This window comes from Vulpes vulpes, chromosome 1 (genome assembly GCF_048418805.1).
Source record: "Vulpes vulpes isolate BD-2025 chromosome 1, VulVul3, whole genome shotgun sequence".
NCBI lineage: Eukaryota > Metazoa > Chordata > Mammalia > Carnivora > Canidae > Vulpes > Vulpes vulpes.
In genome coordinates this window covers 74,241,237-74,252,501 of record NC_132780.1, presented here as the reverse complement: position 1 = coordinate 74,252,501, position 11,265 = coordinate 74,241,237, and the positions used below count along the sequence as shown (strand labels likewise).

Below are 11,265 nucleotides of genomic sequence, written 5' to 3'. Positions count from 1 at the left end.
AAAAAAAAGAGAGAGAAAGAAATATAAAAACCCTTTTCAAGCAACATATGAGCAAGTGAGAGCTGAAATGTACATCTGTGAATCTGAGTACACATAATAAATGCTATTTCCTGGGACCTCATCATTCCAGGTGGCTTCCTGGAAGAAGTGAGCTTCAAGTTGCAAAGGAAAGGAAAAGTGGGTCAAAGACTCCGTCGTGTCATGTCATGGGTGCACTGTCCGCATGAGGGTAATATCTCCATTTCACAGAGGAAGAAACTGGACAGCTTGTGAGCATCATACCTGGGATATCCACTACTTCATAACTGAATTTGTGAGCAGTAGGACAGAAGGCTGAGGAATGATTTGAATCTCTGCCAGTTATTTACATTACTTTATTCCCCAAATCATCACCTGGGAGGTTGTCCACAGAGGATTGAAGATCTGGTCATTCTTGAATGTCTGCAAGGGCACCACAGAGTCCTGCTTGGCATGGGAGGCTCTGCTCCTTCTGGAATGTGCCCCAGAGACAAAGAGCCTGACCCACAGTCTTCTCAACATGGGGTGAGAGGAGCCGGGTTGGTTTGGGAGCCTGATGGAAACGCCCTGATGGAGCTCTCTGGGGCTGTCCATACATAACTGTTGGAGGAGAAGGAAATGAAGCCTCCAAACCCACCCAAGGAGCTAACCTGGGCAAGCCCTCTCCCTTCTCCCCACCCCTGCAGATGAGACCTGGCATCTGGCTAGAACCTAGTGCCAAGAGGGGCCCTGCCTGGCTTGACCTAGCTGCGAGGTCATCCTGTATGGGCAGCATACTCCTATGCACGATGCAGGGATGTGTGCTGGGGCCCATTCGGCTGATTGCAGGGTCTGCCCTGAAGCCAAGGACATACCCCACAGACTGGGGGAGGGACTGCAAAGTGGAGGCTGAAAGGCAGCTGCAGGGAGAGGGAGGAGACCCCTGGCTCTGCACCGACCCACACCTCGGCTTCCCTGCTTGTTACTTCCTTCGCTTTCAGCCCTGACCTCTGACTCAGCACCCATCCGGTAAGCGTGAGCGGGTGGGACAGGTACAGCCACCATCTGCCAGGTGAGGAGTCAAGGTCACATAAGGGGCACGCCTAGGGGTCGTGGTCTCAGTTCTCTCCGAGAACCGCCCCAGTTCTCCCGAGTGTGGAGCCCAGTAGCCTCCCGTATAGGAAGCTAGTAAAAGGCAACATTTATGGAACACTGCACCCGCCGCCGCGCGCTCGCGGAGCCCCTTCTGCGAGGTAACCCCGCGTCCGCCGCAGGGCAGCTGAGGCTCAGAGCCCGGCAGCCGGCCCGGGGCGGCGCAGCGCGGGAGCTGGAGCGGGGCGGGGCCGGGAGCGCAGGCGGCCGCCCCGCAGCGCCGCGCCCGGGCTGCGCGAGTAAGGCCGCGGCGCCCTGCAGGGGGTCAGGCTCCGCGGGGTGCCCGCCGGCCCCTGCGCCCGGGAACGCGCGGGATCCTCCTCCGCGGCTGCCGCCCTCCGCCGGGGGCACTTGCCCTGGGCCCCGGAGCCGAGCGGAAGGGAGGGGAGGGGAGGAGAGGGGAGCCCCGGGGGCGCGGGGGCTGACGCCAGGCCCGCCCGGCCGCTGGGGGGAGCGCTGGGCGCGGAGGCGGCGGCGCACCCTCACCTGCCCGGGCTGCGCGGCGGGGGCGGGGCCTCGCGGCGGGGCGAGGGGCGGGGCCTCGCGGCGGGGGCGGGGCCTCGCGGCGCCGGGAGCCCGGCGCAAAGTGAAAGTCCCGGCCGGCGCCTGCGGGAGCGCGGGACGGAGGCGGGACGGACGGAGGCGGGCAGCGCGCCCCGGCGCCCATGGCGCTGAGCAAAGGGCTGCGGCTGCTCGGGCGGCTGGACGGCCCGGGGCCCGGCAGCGTCCTGCTGGAGGCGCGCGGCCGCGGGGACTGCCTGCTCTTCGAGGCCGGCACGGTGGCCACGCTCGGTGAGTGCGACCCGGCGCGGGGCGGCGCGGGGCGGGCGGGGCGGGGCGGGGGCGCCTCCCTTCCCCGCGGTGAGCGGCGCGCGGGGCGGCGGGTTCGGGGAGGTGAGGTCGGGCCGCGGGAGCGCCTGTCCCGCCCGCTCCGCCTGCTGTGTGCGCTCACAGCCGCCGGGACGCCCTGCGGGGCCACCAGGATCCCAGGGGACCGACTTCGGAGCCGCCGGCCCCGAGCCTGGCGCTCGTTTTCTGTGGCACCTGTTGATGAAGCCAGTGATTGCCCGATGCTTTGTGCTGGGCCCCTTCTCTCCCGGGAGGGATGGGCTGCACCAGCCCGGGAACAGAGACCCCGGAGAGACCTCGTGCACACACTTGCTGAGAAGCATCAGGCCTGCACTTTGCAGATGTCCTACCTGGTGACTCTACCTCTGCGCTGCCCGTATTTGAAGTTAGATGCCAAGCCAGTTTATTTCACGTCTGTGCTACAGGAAGTCTTGAGGCTGGCCTCGAGCCAGGGACTTGCGCGATGATCTCATTTAACTTTCACGGTTCTGCAAGAGTTCCTCTTGTCCTCCTATTATAGATGAGTAAACTGAGGCCTTGAAGAGGCTATGAAACTGGCTTGCCCCAAGGTGACACATCGCTACCTGAATCCTCTGTGGCTGTTTTTAAAGATGTATTTATTTGAGAGAGGAAGGGCAGAGAGAGGGAGAGAGAGGGAGAATCTCAAGGACACTCCCCGATGAGGGTGAGCCCAGGTAGCGGTGCTTGATCTCACATCCTAAGATCATGACCTGAGCTGAAACCAAGAGCCAGGCGCTTAACTGACCATGTGGCTGTTTTTATAATGTCATAAAATGCAAGGCTTTCTGGTATCTCCAACCACCCCATCCCTTGTTTTGTGGCTAATTTCATGGGGAAAGCCGAAGTGAGCAAAATCAAATAGGATTGTTAGAACTTTAAGTTTGAATCCTGGAGGGTAGGCTTCCAGGTGGTGTCCAGCTGTACCACCTACTTTGCTCGTCTTAAACAAATAATTCAAGGAAGGTCACTGTCCGTAGGTTCTGGATGACCAATGTACTCCTTCCCACAACACTTTATAAATGTCTCTGGTCTCCCCACCCCTCTGCATCTTTATGCATGGATTCTTCAGCTGGGATATACATCTTGGAAGAATCATCTCTTCTATTTCAATTTCCCTAATCATTTCATTCCCACAGAGTTATCAGGCTTGTTTTCCGTTGCTTGGTTACAGAAACAATGTCTCCAATATTGTCAGTACCATAGTGTGCATTCAGTCGTTGATTAAATTATTAGCAGATTATTCCAGTTTGTGCTCTGTCCCAAAAAATCCAAGTTTGGTCATTTGCTAAGGTCTTGAAAGAAAACCACAAAGGTTTCCATTCCATTTTAGATGTCTACTTCATACCACATTTATCAGAACCGAGAGATTCATTCCGTGGTACAAAAATACTACTTCATCAAAGAGATTGAAACGTCCATCACTTGGAGTAGAGGAATGTTAAGGAAGGTTCAGGCACATGTAAGAGTCCCTTGGAAACCACTTGGAGAAGAAGTCTTTATTTTTTTTCAGAAGTGAAGACTTTGAAATGATTAATGAAAATAATATAATGCCAACTTTCCATTTGGAAACTAAGTTTGGGCTGTGATGCGTGTATATTACTTTGGTGATTACAGTACGCTGGATGCTAACACAGAGGTGGTCATGAAAGGAATTGGCACGTTTCAGCTCATGTGCGGCCCACATTTGTCACTTAATGGAGCATTCATTTTTCAATAGAACTTGGGCTGAATACTTAGTTTTTTTAAAAAAGATTTTATTTATTTATTCATGAGAGACACAGAGAGAGAGGCAGAGACATAGGCAGAGAGAGAAGCGGGCTCCCTGCAGAGAGCCGGACGCGGGACTTGATCCCGGGACTCCAGGATCAAGCCCTGGGCCGAAGGCAGGCACTAAACCGCTGAGCCATCCAGGGATCCCCTGAATACTTAATTTTTAAAGTCAGTTTTTCTTAAGTTAAATGAAACTATTTTTAAAAGGCAGCTGTAGGGGATCCCTGGGTGGCGCAGCGGTTTGGGGCCTGCCTTTGGCCCAGGGCGTGATCCTGGAGACCTGGGATCGAATCCCACATCGGGCTCCTGGTGCATGGAGCCTGCTTCTCCCTCTGCCTGTGTCTCTGCCTCTCTCTCTCTCTCTCTCTTTCTGAGTGACTATCATAAATAATAAATTAAAATAAAAAATAAATAAATAAATAAAAGGCAGCTGTAGCACTTGGTGATATTACTGGTCCAAGGAGGATTATAAAAGCTTCCTGTGACTAGAAGGTTGTCGTTTCAGACTTCTCAAGTATCCAAAACATGCCACAATTTGATAGAATAGTTCTGAACTGAAATTCCCATCTGTGTTTCAGAGGGCTAGCATTTTGGCTTTCCCTTCCTTGACGAGGAAAAGCATACTTTCATATTTTCCCCAGAAGGTTTCAAGGTCAACTTTTGCCTGGGACAGTGCATCTGGGGGAGCTGGCGTTGGAATCCTGACTGTTCACTCTTTCCATGAAGTTCAAGGTTGGGGGCAGCTTCCTCTCACTGGAGCTGTGGTTTCCTGTGATGGGTCACCCCGGGGAGGAGGGAGAGGCCAGGGAGACTTAAGTGGACGGTTTATTACTGTGTGGGTGGTGGTTTCTCCCCAGCCAGTGAGGATAACTCAGTTCTGTCCTGCTGAGCGGTAGATGCACGCTGCTGCTTCTCTGGGGAGCGGCAGGGAGAGCCAGGGGGGCCCGCAGCCGGCTGGAAGCACCGCTCGTCGAAGCCCACTTTACCCCATTAGGACCCATATTTGAAAAGGCCTCTCGCCACGGGGAGATAGGGACTCACAATTGCTTCAGTGTTTTCGGGCAGTGGTCAGAGATAGGAGCTCGAATGGGGCTGTGAGTTTAGGAAAAGCTGAGGGACCCTCTGTTGGCCTGTGGCTGGGCGCCGTCCTTCTGTTCCTTCCACGGTGACTCTGCCGCAGTCTTCCACGTCGGGCCTGCTAGCGGGCAGCTTGCGGAGGGAATACTTCTGAGCTCCTGCCTCTCAAAGAATTAGGTTGAGAGTCTATCTTCAGTGTCCATCAGTGGGAGCAGGAATTTGGAAGCAGAAAACTCAAACAGGTTGGCACCAATCACAAAAGTTTGGATTACGTTCTTGCGGTGACCTGATTCACAGTAGGACGCTTCTCGGGTACAGGTGAAACGCCGTAGCACGTGGTCCGCAGTCCACAGCTAGGGTGCAGGTGTGCTCTTCTCTGCACATCTGGACAAAAAGTACTTGTCTTTCCCTGTTGTCTTGTGTAGACGTAGTGTGGACACCCAGTGGAGGCAAGCGTGCTGATTGTCCAGGGATTCCATTTTCGGGACGAGCTGGGATACTCCAAAGTTCAGTGTTCTTCAAACAGCCCCCAGGGAGGGTGGCCCGTGAGTGCCCCCGTGTTTGCACAAGTGTTTTTGAGCAAGAGCAACCCTGCCTGCCCCCACCCCCCACCCCATGCTTGCTGGTGAACAGGGAGCAGGGGCGGTGGGGGTGGAGGTGGGAAGGCCTGGGAGACTTAATTAAGTTAATTAGTGAGTGTCCTTCAATTACATTGAGCTTCTGGGGGGAAAGTTTCTGTGTAAACACCAGCCCTGGGTTTTCCCAGCTGCTGTGTTTAGATAGAGGCCACGATATCTTGCTTCATTTGAATTGGTGAAATGGCCACGGAGCCAGGCAAGGCTTCTGCTGAACTATTGCCTTGCTCACTCTCCCTGGCCTTGTGGCCTAGGACTATTTGGTCAGCGCCTTAAAGTTTGACCTGCTTAAGAGCACCCGAGAGCATCAGTGAGTGGCCATGTGCCATGTTATCAGCTCTTCTGGGTGAAGACTGCAGGACAGATAGGGCCAGGTGAGGGTTCAGGGCGCCTGACTTGGGATACTTGGGCAGCCCCCACATGTTGGCCTCCACAGCTCGTGCCCAGGTCCTTCTTCCTACTTCTAGGTGTGCTCAGCATATTTACAAAAACACAAACTGGGTTAACGTGTACTTCTACCTGTCATTTGTGTAACTTGCCAGTGGGAATGTGATTTCGTATCTTGCCAGGCTCCCTTTTGGGGCCATGTGGCTCGAAAACTTTTTCCTTAACCTTTGTGAACATTTTCAAAGGTACAAAAGTAGAAGGAAAAATGAATCCTCTGTACTTGTCACTCAGCATTTATATCTGTCAATATATTTCAATTCTGTGTCACTTGTCCCTGTATTTTTTGCAAAAAAATGAATCTCCTAAAATTTAGTTGGTTCAGTGCAAGCAAGATTTTAATCTATTTGGCCTGGCTTCCTCCCTCATCCCCCCGACTTGCATTTGTGTGTATGTGTAGAAGTTCAAAGTTTACTTGACGGATTGAGATGGGACCAACAAACAGAGATGGTGGTGTGAATTGATTTTGAGATTCTGGCCAAGATACATTTTTTTTTTTAAAGATTTACTTACTTATTTTTGAGGAGGGCAGGGGCAGAGGGAGAGAAGCAGGCTCCCCCCTGAGCACAGAGCCTGATCCCACAATCCTGAGATCATGACCTGAGTGGAAACCAAGAGTCGCCACTTAACCAACTGTGCCATGCGGGTGCCCCCTCAGTCCAGGATACATTTTTAAAAACAAAGTGATCACAGGGAAGAGTAGACCATCAGCTGGAAGAGCAGGATGTCTCCATCTTGGGATGGCAGTGATGGGTTCACAAGGAGACAGTCTGAGCCCTTTGGTGGCACTGCCCTAGACCATGGCAAGAGCGCGGCTTGCCCTGTGCCCCTCGCTGAAATGAGGAGTCAGGCCAAGGGTCCATGTTCACCCACCATTTGCACTCCCCCTCTGGACCCTGCCCCGGGTACAGAGGACCCTGGAATCTTCCACCCAAGTGATGCCCAGACTGCTTCCATCCTGCTCGTGCCTCTTCCCAGGTTCTGTGACAGACTGCAGTGCCAGTATCCACTCCAGGTCCCAGGGAAGGGGGTGTGGCAGGGTTGCACAGTACGGGTGGATCTGGACACATGACACATTGGCTGGGTGTCCTCAGGTGTGTACATGAGGCCTCTGGCAGAGTGGTATGAAGCCCAGAGGTAGGGGGTGGGGAGGCAGGTGGTGTCATGGTGTCAGTGGAAAGAGAAGGGGTCCAGGCTAAGGGCAGGTGCCCTTGCTGGCCACATTCTGGACCTGATCTTCCAGTTAGCAACAGGGGTGAACTCACTAAGCTAAGAAGGTAGAATGTATTTTGTTAAACAGAACTCTGACAGCTGTTCAGGGCATCTATGTAAGTATGGGTCTCACCTCTGGGGTGTTCCTTGGGGACCAGGTCCCACTTTGTGATTTGTGGCTGCTCAGCATTTGTTGCTAGACTGGGTCAGCCAATCCATCTGAGATGCAGAATATTTTTTGTTGTTGTTGGTTTTTCCCCCACTTGAAGTGTCCTTAATGCCCTGGGAAACTGCCCTAGGCTCAGACTTTGAAATTAGATGGGGGGGGGGTGTCCCTAAGCATTTTCAGGCAGGGCTGGTGGTGTGCTGGCCAGCCCACCCCAAGGAGAAAATCAGATCCATTTTGTGAAGGTGTCTGCACTTGACCAAGAGCTGTGCTAGCATTTCCAGGCTGCATTTGCAATGGACAATGCTTCTGGTTTCCACACACTGGTGGATGTTGTGCACACACTGGTAGACTCATCCAGGCACTGGTAAGTGTCATCCACACACTGGTAGATTCATCTGGACAGTGGTAGAGGAGGGGCTCTCAGTGAGCAGGCCAGGGTCCACCTTCAGGCCAATGCAGAACAGCCCAGTTATGAGCACTTTCTAATTGTGTCCAAGGAATGCTGGAAGGAGGCTTTGCATACTTCTATGTACATGTAAGTCATTCTTGAGGACAGTTTACTGAAAACCTTAAGAATATGCATGTCCTTGGGAGCGCCTGGGTGGCTCAGTTGATTAAGTGTCAGACTCTGGGTTTCAGCTCAGGTCATGATCTCATGGGTCCTGAGATTGAGCCCTGAGTAGGGCTCTGTGCTCAGCGGGGAATCTGCTTAAGATTCTCTCCCTCTGCCCCTCCCTCCCATGCTTGTGCACACATGCATGCTCTCTCTCTTAAATAAATAAATCTTTTTTTAAAAAAGAAATATGCGTGTCCTTAATCCAGTATTAAATGGATAGAAATTTATTTCAGGATCTATTCATATATCATGATCTCATTTTGCTGTAAGGATGTTCATTGCAAACTGCTTTGAAGTTTTAGCTGACTAAACCTTGGTCCAACTTGGTAATAATACCTAACATTTATAGGAAAAAATGGCTAACATTTATAGAGCACTTGCCATGAACCAGGCGCTGTTCTCAGTGCTTTCCATGTATGGATTTATTTAATCCTCACACGAAGGCAGGCACTAATTGTGACTCCATTTTACACTTGGAGAAAGCAAGGCACAGATAAGCATAAGACCTTATGTGAGGTTATACCTCTAGTTAGTGGTGGAACCATGATTTGAACAAGGCCCAGAGGCTCTAGAGAACAGTATGTTTAGTAAAATCTCATCTCTAGAAAAAAAGAAAATTCAGGGGCTCCTGGGTGGCTCAGTTGGTTAAGTGTCTGCCCTTTGGCTCAGGTCATGGTCTCGGGGTCCTGGGATCGAACCCCGCATTGGGCTCCCTGCTCAGCGCAGAGTCTGCTTCTGCCTCTCCTTCTGCCCCTCCGCCCTGCTCATGCTCTCTCTCTCTCTCTTTCAAATAAATAAAAAAATATTTTAAAAAGAAAAAAGTTCAGTGTGTGTATGGAAAAGACTCATGGTGCCCTATTATCTCTGTGCTTATTTTGAGCTTCAAAACACGTGTTGTCAGTGAAGATTGGAGTGCTGGTGAGTGTAAGAATCAGTAGAACATCCTTGTGGGGACTAGATTTTCATCTGATGCTGCATCAACAGGAGCATTCAGGCTCGGGGGAGCACTTGCCCACTTTCTGAGCAGTGAGTGTGCTATCGCAAAGGGACATCTTCGAGAGAAATATGTGGCCTTGGGTCCTGCGTTCCAGTAGAGCTGCGGCTTACGATGGGTTATAGCCTTCCATGGGGATGTCCCCAGCACCTAGAACAGAGCCTGATTAGGACTCAAGACTCTGAGGAGTTTCTTAGCATAGAGGCAACAATGAGCCACCAGGCTCCCCAAGAACTTGCTTCTGAATGTGAGGTATGTAAAATAGATAACATGTTGGACTGGCATCTTCCCAAAGATCTCCTTAGTTGTGAGTGGGAAGAATGCCCACATGAGTGAATGTATCCTCCTGTTCTAGTAGGTTTGCTCCGTCTGGAGGGCAGCCCGGGGGGCCGGGGGGGAGACTCTGCCAGCTGGGCAGACAGAACTGTGTTTTGCACCCAAGGTGGGCACTGTGCATCTTTCGTGGCCCGGATGCTTAACAAAGGGCCTGTCCAGGAAAGCTGGACACATCTGGCCAGGTCCTGCGGGAGTGGCAGTCTGCACTCATGGCACATCATGCTGGAGCCTTGCCATGTGCTTGTGAAGCTTCCTGGCTGGGAAAATGACTCCGGGCGGGAGGATTCACTTTGAGCACATCAGCTAAGGAGGACAGGCAGCTCCTTCTGATGACCCAGTTCTTGGGAGCAGTTCCAAAGTACGAATACAAAAAGTCTGAGTTTAATTTTATGGCAGTTTTTGAGGATCAGGGACTCTCCCGGGGAGCCTCCTGTAATGCCACGGGAGCTCCTACTTAATTCTGTTCCTGAATCTTCTGCATTTCTGCCAGCCACCGCCCACCCTCCCTGCCCTGCCTTCTCCAAGGCCAGGCCTGATGGAGCCCAGCCTCCCTGACTTCCTGGGGCCCCTGTCCAGCCTGACCACAGCTGCTGTGCTGTATTCACCGCCTACCCGGGAACAGGCCTCATCCCCTGCCACTTTTGCTCCTTGGCACAGTCTGCAGCGATACTTAGGGCAAAGCAGGTGATAAGAAATGAAAAGGGACCTTTGTCATTTAGAGCAGTGTGAGGTCTCACAACGCAGATCTTGGGCCACCAAAAGCACTCCTAGTTTTGAAATTGATGTGGGATTTGGGGGGTGGGGTGGGGAGAGGGCAGGGTGGTCACAGCAATGCTCAGACCCAGACCCACCCTAAAACTGGATGGTCTAGTCACCCATCAAAATCTAGGGAAATGGCCAGATTTTAGTGAGGCATGATGTACAGTTTCTTCCTTTCTTTTAAGATTTATTCATGAGAGACAGAGAGAGAGAGGCGGAGACACAGAGGGAAAAGCATGCTTCTCGCAGGGAGTCTAATACGGAACCCAATCCCCAGACCCGGGATCATTCCCTGGGTGGAAGGCACACGCTCAACCACTGAGCCACCTGAGCGTCCCTGATGTATAGTTTCTTATCTCTCCTGGCCAGCTGCCTTTTTGTATTCAACTTGTATTGATTTATTATTGACTGATGGTGGTAATCTCTACTCAGAAAAAGCAAATTGCTTCCCTTTCTTCAGGTCTCACCCTAGAATGTTGCAGTGAGACCTCCACTAAATCCTTCACCTATTTCCTCTATAGCCTGGTGATAGAGAAGACCTGAATTCTAGCCCTGGCTCCTTATCCTAGCCCTTATCTGATGGGATTGAGTTAACCCCTCCAGGCCTCAGAGTCTGCATCTGAAAACAAACAAATGACAATTCCTTCTCTGGAATTCTTTTTTTTTTTTTTAATAATAATGGGTGGTGATAGGTCTGGTTCTTGGGCATTTGCTGTATACACATATCGGCATTGAGTACTTTACATGTGTTACCTTTTTTTAAAAAAAGATTTTATTTATTCATTAATGAGAGACAGAGGAGAGAGAGAGAGAGAGAGAGAGACAGGCAGAGGGAGAAGCAGGCTCCATGCAGGGAGCCCAATGTGGGACTCTATCCCGGGACTCCAGGATCATGCCCTGGGCCAAAGGCAGGCGCTAAATCGCTGAGCCACCCAGGGATCCCCTTCTCTGGAATTCTATGTGCCTCTAAAAAAAAACAAACACACAAACAATTAAGCGCTAAGCATAAGCAAATAAGCAACACCCTTACTTTACATACCTAGCTAAAGTAATAAACTACCCAGAAATTTGAATCTTGGGAGAAATGATCTGGCAAGGTAAAATGTAGGATGGTTCAGAACTAAGTCTGAGCTAAGAATCTAATGCTATACATTTTTTTTATTAGAGACTTATGAATTAATTAAAAGGCATGAGATTATCTCTCCTTGAATCTGCCCCTATAACCAGCAGAAAA

At 51.6% G+C, this 11,265-nt stretch overlaps 1 protein-coding gene across 5 annotated transcripts in view; it reads left to right on the top strand.

The window, feature by feature from the left end:
* The first annotated feature begins 1,719 nt into the window (after nt 1–1,719).
* Nucleotides 1,720–11,265, top strand: part of SYNJ2 (synaptojanin 2) — a 98,838-nt gene continuing 89,292 nt past the window's right edge. For all 5 annotated transcript variants that reach the window (XM_072767126.1, XM_072767117.1, XM_072767123.1 and 2 more), the window contains exon 1: nt 1,720–1,941. In XM_072767126.1, coding sequence (XP_072623227.1) covers nt 1,815–1,941 — 127 coding nt within the window. In that variant the 5' untranslated portion in view covers nt 1,720–1,814. The remainder of the gene's footprint in view (nt 1,942–11,265) is intronic.